This window comes from Pollicipes pollicipes, unplaced genomic scaffold, assembly GCF_011947565.3.
Source record: "Pollicipes pollicipes isolate AB1234 unplaced genomic scaffold, Ppol_2.1 Scaffold_3447;HRSCAF=4054_pilon_pilon_pilon, whole genome shotgun sequence".
Classification (NCBI taxonomy): Eukaryota; Metazoa; Arthropoda; class Thecostraca; order Pollicipedomorpha; family Pollicipedidae; genus Pollicipes; species Pollicipes pollicipes.
In genome coordinates this window covers 7903237-7928120 of record NW_023596297.1, presented here as the reverse complement: position 1 = coordinate 7928120, position 24884 = coordinate 7903237, and the positions used below count along the sequence as shown (strand labels likewise).

Sequence of the window (24884 nt, the reverse complement as noted above, 5' to 3'; positions counted from 1 at the left end):
GCATGTTGGAGAGATAAGATATTTTCCTTTAGGAATTTTTTGGATACGTGCCTATGCAAGAATAATTTTACAACATGTAACAGCATATTCTATGAACATCTATACCTTTTTACAACTGTGGCGCAGGTCAAACATCGTCAGCGCAGGCCCTGCACTTTCTAACGCAGTCGTAATCAACATAATCTATAACGGAACCCATGCAATATGGGTATTAGCAGATGCACGAAACATTTGACACTTGTCCCACCTTTATTTAGCTCTGTGTACAGCATTTTACCACACACCCGTCAACCGGTCAGTTCGCTAAATCTGCGATGCGGCAGGCAGTTGATTATGCAACAATAGAGCGCACTAACATTTTTAGTTGATTGTGACGTCACCAAATTAAAAATCACCAGCAATCTGATAATGCCTCTGCTCCGCACCAGACGGTACCAGACGACCCAAGATGGGATAAGACGAAGCTGAACAGAGCCAAACGGGATCGAGCGCGATCAAATGGTGTCGGTTGGAACCGGACTGGACGTATCGGCACCTGACGGGACTGGACGACCCCGGTTGTACCGGACGAGCCGGCTGGGACCAAACGGGAATGATCGAACCAAAATAGATCAGACCATGTTGCACCCCACCAGACGAGGCGGATGGAAAGCGAACGGCGCTTAACGGGACCGGACGGTGCCGGATGGAGTGTAATGAGCTCATTCGGGACACATAAGACCAGAACAGACTGGTCCAGGCTGGAAGAGGCGGCATGGGACTGGGCGCTGCCGCAAGGGGCCTGACAGTATGGACGGGACCGGAAGAAACCGGATGAGACTGGACGAGACTGAACGGACTAAAAGAGGGCTAAATACCCCTGGACGGGGCCGACCGGAACCTGATCAAAGCAGACGGAACCGGATGGAAGCAGACGATACTGGATGGGTCCGCATGGAACCAGACGAGACCAAATGAGGCCAATTGGGACGGTTCAGCCTCGGGATGGGCACAGACGGACCCGGCTTGGAGGGATGGACGGTCCAGGATTCTCCCGTTCTGGTCCCGTCATGTCCCGTCCCGCTCCTTTTGTTCACGTCCTTGTCGTCCGGTCCCGTCCCATCACATCAAGTCCCGTTTGGTCCCGTCAGGCTCGGTCCATTGTAGCCCAATTGCAGGTCTCGCCTGGTTCCATTCGATCCCATCAGGTCTCGTCCAGTTCCATCCGGTGCTGTTCGGTACCATCCAGTTCCATCTAGTTATATCCGGTCCACCTACCACACGTAACGTTCCATCATGTTCGTCTAATCCCGTTATTTCGTGTCCGGCTCAGTCCGCTCACGTTCGTTGCCGTCCGATTCCATTTGACTACGTCCAGCCGTGCCTGGTCCAGTTTGGTTCCGACTGGTCCCGTCCAGTTCGGGCAGGTCACTCCCGGTCCGGTCCGGCCCCGTCTTCCGGTCCACTCTCGTCCCCCTATCACGACGCTGACGGGCGAGGATTTAACCCATGATGAGATTCCGATGCCGATGGAGGTCACTATCGCCTGCTGCCCATCACCAGGCGAAGCGGATTGGTGTCGTTTACTCTAAATGCAAGTTGCATCTCGGGTGCCTCTGCGCCAATGATGAATGACAGCGGCGGCGAAAAAAAATTCTGCACTGGGAGCGTACCTCCTGAGTCAACCAAAGTCCGTTTAGACCGTGACGTTGGGCTGGGCTGACGGCGCCCAGTTTTGGCGTGGGTGCATCCGTAGCGACCATGTTGGCCCGTCTTCTTCCCATACGACGTTTTGCCTATGGTGACGCAGTCGCTTAATAACTAAGTAACATACTGACTTAATAACTACGCTGAGGGCGCTTTAAACAACTGGGCTTTGTTTGCCATTGTTTCCTCATTTGTCAGTGGGGACTGAACTTCCGCCGTCTTTGTGGGGTCAGCAACCTGCTTCATGCATTTCGGTGTAATCAGAGAAAGTTCGGACTGAAATCCTTCAGCAATGGCTCTGGCAGCCCCTCGACCTCCCTTTTGATGCTCAGGCCATTTTTGCCAGCCGGTCTAGGTCCTACTATCTATCATATATCTATCTATCATCACTCTATCTCGCGATGTCTGGTAGTTGATGGCCCCTATGTTTCCCACGAGCAACAACATTTGCATCCGGTCGGCGGTTGAACCGGATATTTATTGGTATGGAACGCCCATCACAGCACGCTCTTGACACTGCGTCCGCTGGTTGTTAACTACCATTGGTCATTCATTCACGTGTAGCTGTTTGACTGAGTCACTGACGTCTGCTGTCACAATCTTTGCACGCGACGCCAACAAACGCTTTACGGACATGTTTTACAGGCTGCTTTCTAGTAGGGATCACGCTGATTCGCAAATATCTCGGGAGATCTGGCAGGTTTTATCTCACTGAGCGAGGTGAATTGTGAAACGGACTCTTGGTGAAAGCGAACAACAACGACAGCGAACAACACATCTGAGTGCGAGAGCATGTCCGCACTCATTCGTAAGTGCGCATCTACCATTTGTGAATAAAAACCCGCCCACACGCGGGCATGGTGAGAGCTCCCGGCCATCTGCGTGACGTCATGCCGTCAGGCAGTGCGCGCACGCTGTAACTGGCGTTGCGCCCTTTCCCTACGGGTAATTTGACGCGCGGTGGATGACCAGGCGAGAGGCCTGAGCTTTCAACGCTGGGAGCTGGTAAGGGTTCTTAAAAGTGAAACAACCAGTGTCCCAGACACCCCAAGTGAGAGCGCGATCTCAGAAGGGAGAACGATGCCAGGCGAGGAACCGATTTCAGGTGAGAGGACGACCCTTCTGATTTTTTAACGTCTAGGTTTCCAGATAAATGATGTGGATTCGCCGGCTTTGTGATCGGGTGTTTCAGCACACTGTTACCGAGAGCCGCTCCCGTTCGATACAAAAGTGCATCCGGGTACGGACAACGTCAGATAGCTGTCGCTCCTACACCACTCCTAGCGAGGCAGAAGACCTTTTCTTGCGAGGCGGGGCAAAACACAGCCAAGGCGATTAATGTAGCCTTGGCTGTGTCATAATAGCACATATAATAGCTCGTTATCCTGGAGGCCACCAAAACCTGATGAAGAAGCCCTTATTATGTAGCCTAATCTTGTCTTCAAGTGATCTTCATTCCACGCTGAGAGGTCAATATAATGCTAAGCTTATATCAGAAGATGGAAAGATTACGTGGGTAGACGTTCGGATATCACGCCACCACGGGAATCTCAGCAGGGGCTGATCTATATCCGAACCGGAGCCACATCCGGAACAGCCAGCAGCCGGTGGAACCAGCGAACGCCACCCAGGTGGCCAGGAGGCTGCCGGAGTTCACCCAGCAACGCGACCAATATTGGATACCGGCGGTACTCAAGACGGCCCAACGATCGTCAGGATCACCCAAAGCCATCGGGCAGCAGCCGTCGGTTGCGCGTCTCCAGTCGTCCCGACCGAGTTCTCATTCCGGTTTCCTGGCGTTGGCGGAATGCTCCCACGACTTTCTAGCCTCCTAGTAGACAGGAGTCTGAATCAGCTGCAGGGGCTTCTCCTGCATGCGCATAAACATCACAGAGCCTAAATGATAGCAGCCACAGACGTGGGAGAGGGGAGAGCCCCCTCCCCCTCAAATTTGCCTTCTTTATTTTTCATCACAGATGGCTTCCGGCATAAAGTTAATTGCCAGCGGAAGGGTGTTCAATGAGCTCCACCCTCGCCTCATCCCTCGCTCCTCTATGAAAGAGAATCTTGGCTGCGCCGCAGACAGCAATGTCAACAGAGAACACAGAGAGGCCATTAAACAGCAAGAAGTCGTTACCGGTCTCGGCATCATTACTGGCGTCGTTCATCACGGCGTCATTACCAAAACTAGCCTCAGACTTTGTCATTTGAATAAGAACTTAATTGAAAATGCTTGACCTTTCCTTCGTGACACGGGGACCTATGAGCGAATGGAGGGAAAACCGGCTGGCTTAGCTTAGCATTCCACTCCATCCAGTTATTCCAGCGTGCAGCGGATCTATAAAAAGGTCTGCCTAACTGAGCGCTTATTGGCACAGGTTCTGTAATTTTTCAGCTCTCATTTGCGGAATTATCGGCAGTTTTGCGGTAGATTGCTGGATAATAGTCGCATCTCATTCCAGAGAACGCAATATTATTCCAAATGGATGTCGTATAAGCCTTGTGAACAGTATATTCCCCGTTAATCATTTTAGGGCAGGGTATGGTGTGCAATTGTTAGGGAGGGATGATCTGTCTCTGGAATGATCATCCCCAGCTGAGCACGGGATCATCCTGGGTGCAAATTGCCATACTTGCTATTAATCTGTGAGGAAAGGCCAGTGACCACACTGACTTAGCGTCACGGGCTATTATTGTAAGTAATGAAGCTGCCGGTGGCGAGCGGCGTCTGTTGTTTTTTCTTTGCCGGTGCTCGCGCTTTATTCTGTGCGTTAAGGTCCATGTTTGTCAACCTGTCCAAAATGATGCCCTCGAGAGACTTAGGGCCAAGATACGTTTTGGTAGGCCATAGCTTATATACTGAAAAGAGTTGGCACGATGCTTTCAGCCGTCTACCGTAGAACATTGCTCGAAGAAAACTAGCGGTGGAAATATAGCATTTCATAGAAGATAGCTAGATCCAAATACCATCACGAGAAAACCGCGGCCAGATGGTCATCAACAACTCGATTACCATCATGTTCCTGGAAGCAGCACCGAAACAATAAATCGTCTTGCCCTGATTTGCTTACCGCTGTCAACTTCATGAGAAAGGTGCGAGGAATAATTTGTGCAGCATCTCAAAGAGCTTTAGGGTAGCTCAATAATGATATCTCTATCATTGCAAGCAGGCCAAATCATTAGCAACACACTGCAGAATTGTCAAACCCCTTTCCAAATATTTGTTTTACATTGTTTGCAATTTTACTGGATTGTTGCCGATTTGTTTACGTGCCCTTCACTTCCTGGAATAAGGTTTGCCAGGGGTTGAAAAAGCTTCTGATTTACCGGATATGATCGGTTACAATAACGGACAATTTGGAAGCCAACTGGTGACAAAATTGCAAACATGTAAACACATCAGAATAGACCAGACCATATAACAACAGACCATCCCAACTCGACAAATATCAAAGCTTATTATAGGTCTGTACTCGCTAACGCTTGCAGCGTGGGCATGCGTGAGCATGCTCACGCTGATGAGCTTCATGCTCAATATCTGAGCTATGAGCAAGTTGAGCCACAATATGCTAACAGACAGCGGCCATAATCAGGATGGCTGTTAGCAGGTGACAGAAATATACTATAAATTATACTATATCAGTGCTCACGTCACAGATCGGTGGTGGGCCCAGCGGTGGTAGAAACTGCCGACCTGCCGGATAAGCTTGGCGACAAAAAGGTATATTTTCTCGCGACGCTTGCTGCCAAGAATATGTTTGATCGACAGTTTTGGTGACGGCCAACACAAAATATCACAACGCGCATTCCACAACCTTACATTTGCTTCAGTGATAATGCATTTAATTCCACAACACCAGCAAGCCTTTCCGTAAATACCTTTTAGCGTACCCTACAGCCCCATGGTATCCTTCTTATGCTCCACCCCAGCCCGCCGACAAAAATATCTCATGGTTTATAGTTGGTCGGTCACTTTGGCGATTTGGTCGTTCACTTTCACCTCGGCGACAAATCTGTGTAAGTCTTATGGTCCGTCTGGGCAGCCGATCCGCTGCTTTACCAGCCGACTTTTAGTGTCCCAAAGTAGACAGTATAGAACACTGAAAAAAATATCTACATAGGGACTCATCTGGTCGCAGGGACGTGCTTCAATCGTTGCGATGCGGCTGATATGAGGTGGGCGGTGACTTTCAATGCACTGCGACTTGGCAAACGGCATTCGCATTGTAGTATCGTGAATACCCTCCTAGAGTTCAATCATTGGGTCTTGTTTACCCGGTTGGCGGTGCTGTGATTCAGCATCCTGTTTTCAGCGATGAGGGCATTCACAGTTCAGGGTATGTGGGCGAGATGATCCCATCGAGGCTGAGATTGACATATGATTATCCAGAATGTTTTTTTTTCAAGACAGCGAGGAAGCTGTTGGTTCACTGTAGCAGTCACAAGCGACCAGCTTTCCTGCTGTGGACAATAATTGTGGGTTTAATGTTGGAATGTGATGGCATTCCTCCTGGAAGGAAGTAACGGGGGATGAGAATGGTTCTAAATGCCAGTTTATTTCATTTTCGCTCTTGTCCTGATTAAGAATGGTTACCAGTCGCATAGATCTACAAATCAGAAGCATACCTGTTTTTCTTTTCAGTTCAGGACTCCACCCTTCCCCCGAAGTTTGCAAATAAGTGTGCCAATTTTAGAGGCAACCATATTTTGGGGTTTGCATAATTTTTCGCCGCTACCGCCAAATTTTAAAAAAGAAACTGTGCCCTTGCATGAAATGCAATTATTTCATCCACATTTTGTTGGCATTAAAACAATTATTCACGGTTCAACCTTTGCTACAATGAATCTTCGTTGCTGGAAATATATATGATAGCCAATGATGTAGACAATGGGAAGGCCATGAGAAGTGGCAATGAGGGGGAGGGGGTACAAACTTTATTGTCATCTCCTTTTACCAGTTCACTTCAAATAGCAGGAGGTTTTGTGGTATTGTGGTGCAACTGTCATAGGAGTTCAATGAAAGACTGGCAATTGGTTCCCTCAGCGGACAATGTTGGCTTTTTGCTGATGATGACACCCTTACTGTAACAGGGTAGTTCTGGAAGTGAGAAGGGTCTAATGGTTAAATTTTCTTGAAAATCAGAAACTATTTCAGCTTTGCATGCTCATATGTACAAAATCATGCAGTGACGGGACATGGAATTTTAAAAGGCATGCTCCTTGTTTACTTGAATGACTGCAATGGCGTGAAGTTTTATCTGCTTTGAGCTTATATTTAAATGAAGAGCTTCGTTAGTGTAGCAATGTCAGCCTGGTGCCCGCGGTCAGCGAGATCGCCACTTGCCGCCCGCCGCCCCCGCCGGCTTTAAATTGTCTTGCAATGCTCGCAAAAACTGTCGCTATTCGGTAACCCGAAATGCTAGAGGCAAGTAACTGGTGTCGACACATGGGCAATAGATGCACCAGAGGTATCCAGGACTTGAGCGCGACTGCACGACATGCCTAGCTGGTATCTTTACAGAAAACCTTAGCGGGATCGCATAGCCCCTCCCCCCCTCTCCCCCTCCTGTCACGGCGAGCATTCTGTTGAGAAGGAACCAGCGGCCTGGTGTGAAGTTATGTACAGATTCTAATACAACTTTCTCGTTTGGGCACAGCGAAAGGCGCCCACCAGGCAGCACATGTCGTGCCAGGCTTGGAGCACGCCTTTGGGAGGATGGAGCGTTTGATGACGGTTGCGATGGGACTTGGGGCGTATACGTAATTTTCATAAGGGACATGCAAGGGGCAAGGGGCAGGGGCAAGGGGCAGCTTGCGTTTAAACGCGAGGCCTCGGCAAGTCCCGGTGATGAAGGAAAACTGCTGCTGTGATTAGTCTCTCCCATAGTCTAAGGCCGATGCGCCTGCTTTCCTGGGAGCAGCAATTATCCCAACATTAATTGGAGGGCATTGTATAATTTGGCGTGTATACATACATTGGTTGTGTATACGACACTGCAATTTGTAGGTGATGGACGAGGCTTTCGGTGATAGGCTGAATCTTGGTGACGCTACTGGGCCTTGGCTTCATTACCATTTTATGTCATATGGTATCGCGTTACGCTGCTGGCGACAATTTTGCGTGCAAAAATTTGCTCGACAAAAAGTGCATTTTTACCAACCCTGGGTGGCGCAGTTCTTTTCCAATGCCCACCAGATCAGTAGTTTTTACATATTTTTTCAGCCAAGATTCACCTTGCATACTGCAGTCGTAAGAACTGTGGTTGGCCACGGCATCTTGCGACGAACGTGATCAGTTTGCTATGTAGCGCTTTAAGGCATCGTGCCATTCAAAACAAATGGGCTCGAATGCTCGCCACGCGTTAATGAACTGGGTGCAGCGCAAGGCTGTGAGCTGCTGTTGCTTGTGTTCATGTCGTGAAAAGCTTACTGGCTAGAATAATGTAGCTAATCGCCAGTGTTTTACGGCAGAGGCTTTGAAAACCCTGCCGATCTAGAAGGACTGTTGTTTGTGGATACCTGAGCTGCAGCTTCAGGGGTAAACGGAGGACGTTGGAGTGGCGCATGTCAAGGATTTATCCGGGGTTTCCTGTTGTTGAGAGAAACAGCGGCTTTACGGAAAGAGGCCGAGCGCCGCTGGTGTAGGCCTCTTACACTGTTCATTGCACCTCAGACTTGGTGTGCTGGTCGGCGGACAGGCGTGAGATGAAACCCTTCAAATTGTCATCATATTGCAATATAAAACTAAATAACGGTGCAAGATGTGCCCAAAATTTCGTACGCATCTGTTAACACCGATACTGTATGAGTCTCACTTTAAATGATCGGAATCATGTTGAAAGTGCAAGTTCTACATCGGTAAGGATTATGCGAAGACAGGGAAAGTCGCTAACGCTTCCAGCTGATTGCACATTGACATCATAAAACCAAAAATTATGTTGTTTTCAGGTGCTAAGTATGTCTTCATCTGATAATTTTATTACTTTAGTCTCAACCTTCACTCAGTGTTTGATGGCCAGCAAACTACACTTTAGTGCAAATAAACTCCCGAAACGATGTTTCGTGGTCAAGCCGCATTGCCTTTCAGTTGTCTTTGGTTTTGTGGTGCATCGAACTGATAGTTATATTGCAACGCTTTCTGAAAGACTTGGCTCCAGGCGACAATTTAGATGCTTCCAAATTTTTGTCCATGACAGAAAAGGCGGTTTTCCACCCCTAAAGTTTACTGTGGGTGGCAATTGCAGTGCCACAGGTGGATGTAGTATGCAGCACAGCAGCAGGAAACAATGATTTTCACGGATTAACAACATTTGACAAAAATACGTATGAAATAGATTGTTCGACAATATAACAGAAGATAATACTGCTGTGCCGCAGAACTAGGGTTATGGCTCAGTGGGCTATCAGACAACCGAAGTATTTTTGTTTCTCTTCGACGCTAAATGTGTGCCACACCGAGTATTTGTAGGAACCGGGAACTAACTGTACGGGTGGGCGAATGCATTGCCTAGAAATAACTAAGCGATCTCAACAGTGTCCGATCCATAGCCACGCCTGTAATCGTCCATAAGCCGTTCAATGTCACTTTTCAACCGAATTTGATTCATACGACACACTTTTAACCGAGCGGGATTTAGCCATGCAAACTGAACACGCACAGTTAAACTTCCTTGACGAATAGTCATCCAAATATACCAATATACCATTTTTGTGCAAATTTTCCCATGGTCATCAAAAAGTGGAGGATGACAAAGTTATAAACTTTATCGGCCGAAATTTCCCAGCCTGGCCAGGCCCGCTGCCAGCCAGTCTACGGGCAAAGCGATGGGACATCCGGAGCGAGAACGCTACATCAGTGACCTTTGATTGCTAAATCCCATGAAAAACGGGCTCTCCGATCACGGGCGAGACCCATTTGTATGGATTCGCTCGGCACCATTAGCTTCGGCTGTTGTGTTATCTTCATCGGATGATAACTGGTATAGCCCTCACATGTGTTATCACCCCGCCCGTTCCAATTTCGTCGCGCCACGCCTCCGCGCCGTTCACCCACTCTGCAGGGGCGAGGGCCGCCGGCCCATGTTTCGTCGCGATATGCCTCCAAAAAAACATTGGCATCGCCTCTGAATGATGTAGCATGCCTTAATTTTGGCATGTCACTTCACAGTGATTCTTATGAAAGAGTTGGTTTGGTACCATGGTTTCATATGACCTCACCAAACTTCTGTGCCTCGGTAATCGAAGGTGTGTGCTGTGCATGATAAATGACGGCTTTGCTACGCCTGATGTATATAACAGCTGATCACACCTTGGATATGTACCAGCACCGGACTGGATTGCAATGGACACCATTGACACTCGTGTTGATACAAAATAGCATTGTATTGAAGCACATGCTTTAAGATTTAGGGCACTGTCTTGTAACTGCCCGGCTGTTGCTACTGTCGCTATGGACGGTGTCGTCACCACCAGCTTTGGTGTCACTGGACAGTGTCAACAGCGCCGAGTGTGGTGGTCGGACTGCAGCCACTGCGCTGCCGTAAGCGTCAACGTGATGCGCCTTCACCGCAAGTGCGACGGCCGTCGCGGTGTTGGTGCCAACGAGGGCTGTTGTGACTGTGCAACATGTCACGACAGTGGTGCTGCCCGCACTCCGGGTGACCTCTGCATTACGGATTCAGACGAGAAAACGTGTTGCAAGTTTTCCATTTTCATCGGAAATGAGGTTTCTATTTCTACAATTAATGGCTTCTTCACAACACTGCGACCATAGGAACCACCAGAATCCTAAGCTCTAATACAGCATCTGTAATTAAGAGCTAGTGCAGCATTTAACCGGCTTACTCCCCACCACGTCACCCAAGCCAGATCTAGCAGAGTATCACTGCTCTAACATGTGATGGCACGTGTCGTCGTTTCTCGCCCAACGAAGCGTCCGCCGCTGTTCGGCCCGTGCAAAAGACGCTGACCGCATTCCTGTTAACGGCCAAGAACAAATTTATCAAGGTAGTTCTCAGGCTTCTCAAGGTAAAGGCTTCGTTTGCAACGATAGTAGCAGGCTTTCTAGTCCGAGCTCGGACAGGCAGGGCATAGGCGACTGGAAATGCCAGCTCGCTTTCAGGCTTCTTTCATTATTAGTTTTCCGGCAACGCTCCAAGGTCAGATTGGCCGTTGGGCTCCTTGCATTGCATTTTGGCGGCAGAACGATGCGTCTACGACGAAAGAACCGGCCAGGTCCACCCCGGCTCTCAATAATCCAATCTGGCCGACTATCCGGCCTTTTCGAATTCCTGAATCCTCATTCTGGCCCGGTCTGGCTTAGCAAAACTATTCTAGTCAACATCGGCCCAAAAACGCCATTCATGTTTCTGCTTCAGTCTTCATAAACAAGCAAATAAGGCACATCTCAGCGTTTAAAGCTGCTTTTCGGCAGCAAGTTCGATATAAGCATTCTGATTGGTTTACAATAAAATGATAGTTCGATGGACGCATGCTGACTTGTCGCAAGAATTAACTGCTACCAATTGATGAGGTTCAATATTAACCTGGCTTGCACGAGATGAATGCAAACATATTTCCGGCACAAAACTTTTACATTGTTGTTATCCGAATTTTACAAACAGAATATAGGACTGGTGAAGGAGGCACTCATGCGTAGAGTAAATCAAACAGCATCAGACAGATATCACTACTATTCGTTTTAGGATTAGTGATGAAACTACAGCTGACGATTCAAAAGTATGGTGTCACATAATTTTTTGTTCAATTCAAAAGGATAAATAGCATTTTTATATATTGTGATCTTTTTAAGAGCTCTGGTAAACATGCGTGTACACGCTCTTAGCATGTTAAGTGTTACACAAAGACACAGAGCTGATGGATCCTGAGTGATTGGGCAGGAACGAAAAAACTTCTGTTTTACCGGATATGATCGGTGACAAAGATAGACACTTGTGTGAGCAATTCGTTGAAAAACGCGAAAATGGACACGAATTATAAGAGACTAGACCACGTTCCAAGAGACCATCCCAGTTAGATGAAACTCAAAGCTTACTATTGGCCCGTAACTCTGCGTATGTTTGGACCCGAGAGATTAAGATGCCTGTGATAAATCCAGGAATATCGCTAAGGTGGCAGAGGTGTCGTCATTTATGTATTAAGTTCATAATGAGCTTGTGATTTGTGTGACAGTTAATAAAAGACTAAATACAATCACTTTTTTCATTCGCTGAAACACAGACATCATATAATTTTAGACACTGTTGCACTACTCACAGAAGTAAATCAAGCTGTCTGTGTTTCGTGTATTCATACTCTAGCTTTCCTCCCTTGCCCTCCCTCCGTGTGAGGGCAATATGCACCTCAACCACAAAAGCTCTCTGAAATAGCTTGCCCCAGGTTATGTATTTTGTGAACTCATATCATGCATGTTCGTGTCATAGCAAGAAAGAAAAATCGTGACCTCGAGAAATCCGTGACAAATAGGAAACAGATTGGTTTTCATAACGGCCTGCCAACTTTATTCACTGCCAGCTTTATCTTATGTTTGTGACGGCCACAAAGCTACTATACGAACTGCCGTTGCAATGATTTTATCACATCTGCGTACTCGTCCACCCTTGCTACCTTGATATCGTTTCAAAGCTCGCCAATGTCTCACCGCGGGCTGATTCTCAGTCTTAATTACTTGTTCCTCCACTCCTGCACGGCTTTGCGCCGGTTCCTCTATAAACACCACTGATTATTTTACGACCGGTCAGAGCGTCTTTATTTTGCTTCAGTTTCGCTTTGAAGGTCTACTTCAGCTTCAATTCAGTCGTGTTTATGAAACCCCATAGATACCTGGTGAAGTACGGAGTAACTCCTTGCTTCAGATGTCCCGTAAATAGTAGAATTTTAGGGCGTTGAAGTAAATAGTTACTATTTACTGCTTGCAGCCGGATGCAAGGTAAAAGCTTGGAAAATTACTTCCCACGCCACAATTGTACGCTATTCTCTCTTTATGAAACTGGGTGCAGGTGGAATGTCATGCGGGTGCCGCTAGCTCGCTCGCAAAATGCGTCATTTGAAGCCTGGTTGAGCGCAGAGCTAAAATAGTACGCCCTTTTTCCCAGTTTCGCGGCGTTTCGAGTATCCTTGTCACAAACGCTTGCGTGCAAAAGACCACTTCACTGACTGGATCGGTCCGTGGATGGTCGACAGATCCACGGGGTGGAGTTCACCTGTAACCAGTTTCATAAAGAGAGAATGGCGCACAATTGTGGCGGAGGAAGTAACTCCCCAAGCTTTTGCTTCGAACCCGGTTGCATAGAGTAAATGGTAAATATTTGCTTTAACGTTCGTGAAATTCTATCATTTTCGGCAGGTCTGGAGTAAGGAGTCCTGCGATTGTGGTTGTCTTGAGCATTGTCACGGGATGACATGAGGCGGGGCCTTTTACCCACACATGATGTCAACGGGTTTTGCTTCAAATTTTTGAATTGCTTTGTTCATGCCCCGCTTTGCTCACTTTTCCATTCGGACATCCTCGCATTGCGTGATTGAGCAGGTAAACACCTTAGCTGCTCCTGCTCCATCGTCCCCTAACACCCCGTTATCTTTTCGTATGCACCGGATTTAACGTTGTGGCACATGCAGAGAACCAATCTGTAAACTGCCTACGACGTTTAAAATCGCGTGTCATATTGAGCGTTACCAGCAGGCGGACAGTGCAAACTCCCACGTCACTCGTAACCAAGGTATCTGCTCTTACAGCGGCAGAAGAAAGCGCACCATTGCTTCCTACTGGGAGCCAACCTCGGACGGTGTGGTGATGCGATCGGACGATCTGTCGTCCCAGCTCTCCCTGCGGGCATCGCCAACGGCCGAAGACGAACTTAGCCTAAGCGACCATCTCAACAACATGATCGTCTAAGGTCACAAGGTGAGCGCTGAGCGGCCATCTACTGCACAATGCGCATACTTGTTGGCATGACATTTTGTTTCGGAATGATGACATTTTCGCTGACCGGGCATAGCACGACGTGAGACGATATAAGGGACATTTAGGCGCTGGCTAAGCCAGCGGGTATTCCTACTTAACTGGTACGTCCCGGGTGGGCTTACTGAGTTGGTAATCCTGTTGATACCCTTACTCGACGGGTCTCGGCGGTGTGGCGGTGGTCTCACTCTGCTATGCGGCGCGTGGCCAGGCACTGCTGCACTAGCTGCTGCCAGCCTGGTTGGTACGCGGCGCTGCGGTTCCTATTCTGCGGGCTGCACGTCTCCAGCACTTTCCTGTCCCCGTGCTGCTGGACCAGCGGGCAGAGACACAGTACGTGCCGCCTGAGGGAGCGCCGAGTGCTGGTCAAGCGGTCCGCTCTCCGGTCTGCCCTGTTTCGAAGGACTGTCCTGCATCCGGACAGCGGGCGGACGGCATGGTGCGGCGGCGGCGACGGCGGCGACAGGAGGAGGCACAAGGGTACTTGATCATAGGTTCCGAGGGGCCCTCGAAACTAATTAAGGGCCTGATTTGAGGGCCCGAAAAGCCAGCCAGAGGTCTCATTTAGGGGTCCGGTCCGCGGGGCCGGGCACTGAAATGCCAGCCAGAGGGCCCCTGCTGATCAGGAGCCCACTGAGGCGATAAGGGCCTATATTTTGGTCAGACACCACCAGCAACGCACAGTCGGCTCAATGGCGGCATAGGCCTAAGGGCCCATTTCCCTAGTAGGGACAAAGCCGGAGGCAGCGATTTACATTGCTCGGGGCCTCACGGCGCCTAGCAGGAGCCCTGCGCTGTCAAGGGACCCCCGAGTCGGCCAGAGGTAGTGTTCGAGCAGGCCTGAAGAGCCTAGAGGCCCACTCGGTCCGACGATCAAGGGCCCGATTAGAGGGTTTAAGGGCATAAAGGGCTCGTCGGAGTCTTCTTGAGGTGCCAGGCCTGTGAGCACAGACCCTCAAATAACGGTCAGAGGGCCCTTTGCGCCGATCGGGGACCCCCTGAGTCGATATGGGCCTATTTGCCGGTCAGGTACCACCGTACCACATAGTCAGCTCCGTGTCGGTGTGGGCCTGAGGGCCCGCTTCCCAATTAGCTATAAAGCTGGTGCCAGTGATTTACGCTGGTCGGGGGCCTTGTGTCTGTCAGGCGCCCACAGCACCTAGCAGAGGGGCCTGTGCTCGCAGGGACCCGAACTGACCGAGGGAAATGTTTGATGAGGCCCGAAGAGGGGCCCGCGCGGCCCACCGAAACCGACTATTAGAGATCCGGCTGGAGAGCATAAAGACCCGAAGGACTGACTGTAGGTCACATAAGGAATCGCGGCCCGCAGGGTCGCAACCTTCAGAGGTCCTCTTGGGCCGTTTGAGGAACCCTTGAGACAATGTGGTTGTCTAAGTTGGTCAGAGACCACGAACACCGAACAGTCGACTCCAAGTCCGTCTGAGCCCTTGCGACCCATTCGCAAAGCAGGAACGAGACCGGGGTCCACAATTTGCAATGTTTGGGGCTCCTGACACAATGAGGGGCTCCTGTGTCGGTTAGAGACCACAGTGCCGAACAGGGGTCCCTTGGCGGCCAGTGGCCCCGAGTCGGAGCGGCGTTTGAGGAGTCCCGAAGTGGGACCGAAAGGGCTCCCGAGACCAAAGATCAAGGGGTCGGTGGAGTTGCTGGAGGGTCCGAAGGGCTGGCTGTGGGTCAGATTAAGGACTCCCGCTAAAGGGCCGTAACCTCAAATTTCATTAAAAGAATCTCTGGCACCGATAGGGACCCCTGAGACAGAACGTTCCTCTATGTCGGTCAGAGGTCACGAACAGCAAATAGTCAGCCTAGTATTGGTCTGGGCGCTGGGGGTCCATTTCTCAAGCAGGGACAAGGCCAGGGCCACGATTTACATCGGTCGGGCTTTTTATCGTTCAGGGACCTACGGTGCCTAACAGGACATCCTGTGTCAACAAAAGACCTGGAATCGGTCAGGGGGAATTTGTTGACAACAGAGACGGGGACAGGAGCCCGAATCGCGAATGGTCTCTTGCGTTGACCGGACCCTCTTACAATGGAAGCAAACAAACACTCATGATGAGTGCTCACATCGAGGTAAAAGAAGAGTCCTGTGCCAGTCAGGGCGCCCACTACCGAACGGAGGGCCCTCCAATCCTTTTGCAGCAGGGGCCCGTTAAGTCCACCTGAATCCTAAGCGCCAATTATTTGACCGCCTGCGGTGAGCAGGGATGTTGTTGCGTTAATGACGGCTCATGTGTCGATCCGGGGTCAACTGCGTGCGTCAGAAGGCCTCCCGCGTCAGGGAACGAACCAATGTAATATGATGTTTCCCTCTAAGGGTCAATGGACCAGCCAGAGGATGCCGCCCGCGTCGCCAGAATGACGGCCGGAAAACACACCACGATAGGACAGAATAGCCCTTAGCTCTTGACCGGGAACAACGGTGTACTCCGTAGCGTTGTTCTTAAGGGGCCCCTTTCCCGGAAAGCAATAAGGGCTACTATATATGTATAGTCTATAAAGGCTCCTCTTCTGGAAAGCAATTAGGTTCTCTTAGTGCTGGATGGAGTGGGTCAAAAAACGCTCAAGGCCATCTCATGTTTCTCTGAGAATGTTCGATATTTTGCAGAATCGACTAGTGAAGCAGATGCCATCAAAATGTGCAAGACTGCGCGCCGGGTGGCGATAGTGTTGCGCTTCATGCGCCTTTGTTAACCACTACGCGCTTGGGAAAACGCAGGTACGGGGTTCGTTTCTCCGCGGTGCCCGCCTTTCCCGCGAGGGTGAGAGGCAGGCGGCGCTATATAGCCCCAGCAGCGGAGTGCGTCAAAAGCCCCAATGGCACGCCCGTAATCTCGGGGAGCATGAATAGCGATGGCTTGGGTCGCAGTTTTCGTTAAACCGAAAGGCGTTGGCCACCGTAATTAACGCCGGGGGGGGGGGGGGGGAGGTGGCGGGCGCCGAACGCACAACAAGGACCATAGTAAAACAATGTTTTCTGAATGGCTTTCAAAATTAATGCGTACATTTCAAAGATTACACTTTGCGAATCTTTTTTTAACAACTCTGAGGATGTCATTCGGACAGATGAGCAGTTACAGCAACACACAAATATAAATTTTACTTCCTCTCTTCCAGTTCCACAACCAGATTACAGCACCACTTCGCGGCGCTGTTAATACCAGTGCGTTATTGTCATCAAGCTAAAAACTGCAAGTTGAAATATGCGCCCAGAATATCTCTAAACGTACGATTTGGTGTCCAAAAGCGTTCAAAGGTACTTCTTTCAAACGCGTCATCATTTTCGTCCACCTATTGGCCACAGCTTAGTATTAACCGCAGGGCCGACGCTGCGCGGCCTACGGAGACTGCAACGCCGGGCGTCGAGTTTTTGTTCCTGAGATATGCGAGCGCACATGCTCAAAACTACGTCACATAATCTGTACCACTAATCAGTGCTGACTGAATGTTGAAGATATTCGGACAAACATGGCTCTGCCATGTTAGCATAAATTGTTGGCCCATTTTGATCTTCAGTCTACATTCGCGGAATTCTTCTATTTCTGTATGAACCCAAAGTAACCAGATAACAATTTTGGTAAAGTTTCTGAGTTCTGTCGGCTGAAAAACAGTCCACTGGACCATCATGAAATAAAGAGCGTCGGCGATGTATTTCATGCAATCATATAACGCGTTATTTGGCCAGTCTATTTGCTATGAATTTAAGGCAGATTTGATCTCGCGGTAGCGTCTGGCCCATTTCCAGTTATAGAACGTGAACATGTTATATATATATATATATATATATATATATATATATATATATGGATGTATGTAAGAAAACCATGCCCTCAATAACAAATGGGTAACATCCGACGATTTTTTTTGTGGGGGGGCCTTTTAGTATCTGGGAGACACTTTGTCAGCCTTGTACCCGCTTTGCCAAAGCCCTGGCTGCGCCCCTAACAGCACCAAAATGCCTTCAAGATGGCTATTTCTGTTCAAAACCGCATGTAAATGTGGATTACTCTCTTTAGATGTAGCAGAATACATATTAGGATATATGCTAGTGGGCATGAACCAACAGGCAAGTGATACTACATGCCATGACGCGACGTATGATAGTAAGTAAATGCTCGACAGTGATTACATGAAATATCAAATACTACGTTAGTAAGTTTAATCACTCATTTCTTATAGACTCGAAGACATTGCGTTTTCGTGTTTACCTGGCATGGTTCCATGGCCTGATTCGCCGCCGGTCTGTCGCGGTTCAGACGGAGTCGTTTTGAACGCCGGAGGCTGGTGGCGAATCAGACCATGGAACCATCCCAGGTAGATATGAAAAAGCATTATCTTCGAGTTTATAAGTAATGAGTGATTAAACTTAATCACGTAGTATTTGATATTTTATGTAATCGGTGTTGAGCATTTACTTACTATTGCAGCTGCTAGTTACATACATTACATACATTTGCAGCTGCTAGTCGGTACTCTATTGCTGGATCAAGTCGACCGGCAGGTTCGGCACGTGCCGCGACATAGGTTGCATGTAACTCATGTAGATCCTGTCTTCGCGGCCGTCGGAGTAGAGGATGGTCAAACCTGACTCGTAGATTGATTCAGCATTTTGATGAGCCGTCTCTTTTCTCGCTGTCTCTTGCACACCAGACCTTCTTAGGATCTACGATGTTTGATTGTAAGCAGCCAGTCCGTCCCTGCTGCCTTGCTGGAAGGCGCTAATGATAGCAGCAGTGGCCGGGTTTGAGCCACCGTAGCTGTCAACCGCCAGAGCGGTGTTGGTCAGATCGTTAACGTTCCGATCTGCAGTGGCAGCGGTCTCACCCGGAACGAACAACCGGCGTCGACGCCACCTTGGGCCATGTACGGAGCTGTGTCAGAATCCGATGTCAGTTATCCGTCAAACCGTTTTCACCCGTACAACAAGCATGTGAACTGCAAATCAACATCACACTGATGCATGAACAATAATCGCAACCTCAGGCTTACTTCGGTCTGCTGGAGCGTTTTCATAAATGTACAGTTCTGGTTTTTACAAAAAATATGTTTTTTTCATAAAAAGTGTACTTAATAGCTGTTTGGCAATGTTGTGGTGGTGTTTTTATGGTATCTATTTCATGCTTAGCCCACCAGGTACTAGCAGTGTGGAAAATGGCAAGATTGAGGCTTATTGGAAGATAAGGCTAGTCCGTGACATAGCCGACGCTAGCATCGAACATGATTTTCTTGACATATCGAAGAAAAACTGCTCTCGCTTCACAAATATCGACATTGGTGCAGCACAACAGATCTGCAAGTTTATTCTCACTGTATCTTCCAAGGAAAAACTTTGTGCCAGTTGATTCCAAGAGATGCACTCCTTCGATGACACACTCTAATGGACATTGACCATTACAGCTGTCAGGACGTGCTGATCTGGCTACCAAGCAGGCATACACAGCCCTCAAAGCCAGAGATGGCAGTAGGTCCTGTTATGGATTATACTTACCCGAATCACCGAAGGCATCAAGCTACCGCACCCTTCTACGCAGTGCTCTTATAACGCTCCGTCATTTGCTATCAAAGGAAGCATGCCAGCCTTTTGCATTTAACTCTTCCAGATCCCGCTTTTAAAGGGCCCTACTGTGCTTTGACCGTTGCGAGCCTTCGCGTGTGATTATTTTTTTCATTTATTCTCACTTTGCATTATTTGTGTCAGACCGGCAGACGCTCAATGATTTTCTTTGTACGTTTATGTACGGGTTTTGTTTGAACAAATGCTCGCAATGCAACGGAGAAAGGAAAGCGACTTGCCATCGGTGACGATAATTAAAGAATGCTTTGCTAACGTTCTAAAACATATTCTAGGTACGCAACGCCACGTTTAACGGTAATAACAAAAAACACTCCTTCGCGGTTAGCTTTGCTTGCAGGGCACTCTACTCGCAACCAGAAGACAACTGTTCGAATCCCAACAATTCCAAGGATGCTATTCGTGCTGCGACGTATGCATAAAAGAAAGACACGCCATCCATTGCTTTTCAGAACTCAATATTAAATAGCCAAAACGTGATGTACATACTAGCAGACCAGACGAGGCCGGCATTCCGAACACTTATTCCTTCCGCCAAAATAATGCGTCGCCTCAATCCCTTCGTAAAACTGTGATCTGGCACATGAAAACATGCACGCCAGGGAAGCGATACTTGTGACTATCTAAGGCAACGTCGTCAACAATGTAGACACTGACCAATGAAGAGCACGGAATCATAACAATAAGCAAATGCTATAGACAGAGGCGCTTCAAATCTCACAATATTACAATCTCACAATAATCTCACATATCTCACTGTTACGAATATCCTCTTTACGACCATCGTCCACTGGTGAATGCCTACACTGAGGCGAGAAAGCACGCAGTATAGGCGATGCGTAACGCACCAAAATAGATACATCTCATACCAAACCAAATTCGTTTGCCGGAAGTGTCATCAACCAAACGTCAGCTCATCATCAGATATAAAGATAGGTCATCGGACAATAACAGTTGACTTGCATTTTAGTTGTAATCCTGCACAAATTCATAAATTTAAATTACTTTTGCGGTCAGGAAATCTTAGATGGTCTGTTCATGCTGAGTCGATAACTTTTCCGTTACTCCATGAATTCATGAAGGTATTAGTTGGTTGTAACATGTTATTGACGCGATTATGTCATCCTTGGGACAAAACGCGTGCATGCGTGCGCGCAAAGCACAAATGTATTGCGCAGTAAAAATGTGGTTGATATTCCTGCCTAGATGACATGCTTGAAGAGCCCACTTTCGGCCATTTTCCAAACAGTCTGAGGTCACAAAGGATCATGCAGCTTTGAAATAGCAATGTTTTCGGCATGTTTTCATGGTATGAAAGTGCTCTGAAATGATTTAATGGTGCATTAGCATTTGGGTTGGATTTTGTAACAGGTTTTCCATGCAAAACGAGATCATAATATCTTCTAAGCTGCGGCTAGATGGCAGCTTAGAGGAAATTATGCCATCGCCATTATGCCATCGAAATTTTGAACGGTATGGCACTCGCACAGGGATTGTATTACAACGAATTTGTTTTAAAGATTGGCATGTACCTCAGGTAAACACAAGCATATGGTGTTATATCACCCCTAGCCCGTTCGTACATCAACGTGCTTTAATTGTGCAGCGTGACCTACGGCCACGGGTATCAGCAGGTGTACTCACTCCTAACAAGGGTGCACCAGCTCATAATTAGCAGATATACCTGCTCCTGATCAGCAGGTGTACCAGCTTCTAACAGGATGTACCAGCTCCTAACAGTGGTGTGCCAGCTCCTAATCAGCAGGCGCACCAGCTCCTAACAAGGGTGTTGTTTCCTATTCAGTTGGGGGGCTTTACCCCTCCCCCACCACCATGGGCTTCAGCCCCATCCCCTAACTTCAGGAAGAAAGTGGGCAAAATGCGACGAGAAACCTGTTTACTGGCATACTTCGGAGGCAGTTTGAGCCATTCCTCACTGTTCGACCTCCACAACTTATGTTGTGAAATTACTCCCCTGCACGCAAATGCCAGTAAAGAGCGCGGAAACATCATATTTGGGGAATGCGTTGCACGCTTAACCAAACCCAAAGCTATTTGTGAACCAGCAAGAAGTATGGATCGTGTTCTTGCTGCAAGTGGCTTTATGAGACCGTAATTATTCCACTCCAGCATATCACTAGGCCTCCATTGGGCGAGGACTTCCTGAACCGGGCTCGCTGCAGAACTCCGCCGAGACCACTTGCGTCGAGTTCCGACGAACCTTTTACGCTGTTGCCCAGACCTTTAACGCTGCCGGATCGACTGTCTCTCGAGCCCACCACTGGACGTCCAATCAGTTTCGAAGGCGGCGGGCCGCTGTCGATCACAGCGCCCGCGGGCGCGACGGCGGAACATTGGCGAGCGCCCCCAGCTCCCCATCCGTCGAGCCGAGGGCCCGCGGCGGCTCCAATCACGGCGCCGATCGCACTGCCCGCTGACGGTCGCTCAAGCTTGACACATCGACCCCCGCGGCCAGGCACGCACGCGTGCCATTACGTGCGCATCTTTGCATTCGGGAGTGTGCGAAGATCTGATGCAGGGGTGGGGAAATGTGACGAATTGGTGAACAAGGTCGGCGACAAAAATATATGTTTTCATGCGACGCTTGGTGCCAACAAATGCTTTTGACTTATCATTTTGGTGATGACGACAGAATGTTGGAGCGCGCACTGCAAAGCCCAGCATGAGGCTTCCATGGTTATGTACTTTGTCACACAACGCCAGCAAGTATTTCCGTAAAGACACTTTACAGTATCATATTGCACCACAGTATCCTTTTTAGGTGTCATTCCATCCCAACGACAAAAATATTCTATGATTTTTAGGTGGGAGCGCGACTCGGTGATCACCGGTGACAAATCAGTGTATTTTTAGGTTTGGCAGGTTTCTTTCCTATCTACCTATGTTAAATTTTTGGATCTTGTTGTATTCTCTGGTAATACTGCGATTCAGCATACTGACCTCAGCGACGAGAAGCATTGGCGGCTCAGGGAAAGTGAGCGAGGTGATTCGATCGAGATAGAAAGTGACCTGTGGTTATCCAGACTTCCTTTCCAAAACAACAACAAAAACGCTATGGACTCAACACTGTTTTGTTCGCATTAAAACGACAACTATTCCCAGTTTACAAATCTTGGCTGCTGGAAGTCGACATGATAGCCAATTATGTAGGCAATGAGAAGGCAATGATGAGTGAGGAGTGAGGTTGCGCAATAAATGCAGGCAATGGGGGGGGGGGGGAGGTAGAGGTTCCATTGCCATCTCTCCTAAACCAAGAGACGCGCTTCAAATTTCCTTCAGATTTGCTCATTTGCTTCGGATTTTCTCAATGAGGTTTGCAGGTTATGTTCGTTTGGTCAAATAAGCTTATACAAAGTCAAACTCCAGATTGGTGTCCAAAGTGATCCACACGCCTTCTCATGCCACCACCGTGAGCTAAATACCTGTTCTAAACAAAATGTCACTGGTGCTCATATAAGGTCAGTGACCTTGTTCGACCCTGAGAGGGTCATGGATACCAAACCGTCGCGCTGTTTGGAACTCATTGTGGAAAAAAAACTTTGGGGATCATTTTACCCCTACCCGAGCGCGTGTTAAGTGCAGCCTGCATTCGTAGTGTAAATCAGTGCAGTTCGTCTGGTGGAGGCATCATGGCAGTGGGATAACTTTTATGCATGATTCGAGGTTGAAAGGAGAGGTAGAAATCCATGGGCCTCACAGCCTTCCCTCCTCTAAGCGTGTTTGTCAACAGATTTAGTCTGCATTGTTTTAATGACGGTCGAGTTCTTTGCTTAAGTTGCTTGTCTTTGCTGTAAAATCCTTTGTTTGAGCAATTTAGTGGTCAGAGCGAATGATGCTCAGAAAAGACGAATTAATGTTATTTTAGCTTTTTCTTTTTGTTGATTTGTTGACATTCTCCCAGACAAAAAAAAAATTGGAGACAAGCATTGAGGCGGCCTATGTCGACGTTGGGGTAGGGTGAGACCCCAGAAAATAATTTGAGTTGATGTTCCTGCATCATGCATGACAAGCATCGCAGGTAATTGAAATTTGCTTGCCTCTTATTGCGCCGAGAGTCACTTCGGCTTGCTGATTTAATTGGTGCCAAGTTAAGGATGTGTGTAATGGAAGGTGTCATCCTTGTAGACCTATCAGCTGATTTTCTCTATGATGTGAAATGCGGATTGTTCCGACGGAGCGCGTAAAATAAATAACGGAGACTGATCACCAAAATGATTAACCCTCACCCTGATTCCTCGGTTTTCATATTGTGGACGATGGGAGGGAGACCCCCTGTCATTTCGAAATTAAAGGAAGGTAGTATCTTGCAAAACAAAATTGGGCTGTTCTCAGCATAACCTCGCGATTATAATAAGCGCGTGCTGTTAATCGGCCCCAGTAGACCAAATCAAAGGCAAAATTTTCTGGGAAGTCAAACTCTTTGACCTTAGCATGCTCGTAGGTACAAAACCATGCCGCGGAGCGACATGGGACATAAACAATCGCGTATTCCTTGCTTAAGTGTTAGTGTTTTGGTATGAAGGTGGATATGTTTGGACCCTATATACACCAAGTAGGGCTCCGTCAGCAGCAGCAGCAGCAGCCTCACACTGCCGTGGTCATGCCGCAGCTTCACACTGCCGTGGTCATGCCGCAGCTTCACACTGCCGTGGTCATGCCGCAGCTTCACACTGCCGTGGTCATGCCGCAGCTTCACACTACCGTGGTCATGCCGCAGCTTCACACTGCTGTGGTTCTGCCACAGCCTCACACTGCCGTGGTTCTGCCACGGCCTAACTTTGCCGTGGTTCTGTCGCAGCCTAGTGCTGCTGTGGTCATGCTGCAGCTTCACACTGCCGTGGTCATGCCGCAGCTTCACACTGCCGTGGTCATGCCGCAGCTTCACACTGCTGTGGTTCTGCCACAGCCTCACACTGCCGTGGTTCTGCCACGGCCTAACTCTGCCGTGGTTCTGTCGCAGCCTAGTGCTGCCGTGGTCATGCTGCAGCTTCACACTGCCGCGGTTCTGCCGCAGCCCCACACTGCCGTTCCGTGGTTCTGCAGCAGCCTAACACTGCCGTGGTTCTGCCGCAGCACGTGAAGCGGCGACGCGCGGGGGCGCGCCGGAGGCCGGCGCCGGACGGCGCGTCAGCCTCACCTGGGGCCACCGCGTCCGCGGCTGCCAGCGCGCCGCGGCGGTGACGGTGGCGCCGACCCCGCGGCCCTCACTGCCGGGTCGGGCCGCCGCGTCTGGTGTGTCGAGGGCCGGCCTGGGCCGCATCGCCGCTGACAACCGAAGCTGGGTAAAAGTCATATACAGATGATGCAAGTTAATATGAGCGGCAAGGTGAAATAAAAGCATGGACTGAATGGCCTGGCTTTCCACGTATGTCATTCTATGTATGTTTAGGCCTTCTAGGTGAAAACTGCGCACACCGTGTCAGTCAAACTTACATGAGAATTTGTGAACCGAGCGCTGTGTGCATAATAGACCGAAATGGAAACACCTGATCCTATTCAGCCATGCTCGTTAAAGAGTGGTCGATACATGCAGCGTGCTCGACCTCGCTCTTCATTGCGTTGCGGAAATCAACAAACTTATGTAGCGTGTGTGGAGTGGGTGGG

At 48.8% G+C, this 24884-nt stretch overlaps 1 protein-coding gene across 1 annotated transcript in view; it reads left to right on the top strand.

The window, feature by feature from the left end:
* Positions 1-24423, top strand: part of LOC119091206 (uncharacterized) — a 36410-nt gene extending 11987 nt beyond the window's left edge. The window contains exons 3-4 of the mRNA XM_037213855.1: positions 13441-13609; positions 24354-24423. Coding sequence (XP_037069750.1) covers positions 13441-13600 — 160 coding nt within the window. The 3' untranslated portion in view covers positions 13601-13609; positions 24354-24423. The remainder of the gene's footprint in view (positions 1-13440; positions 13610-24353) is intronic.
* Positions 24424-24884: the final 461 nt, after the last annotated feature.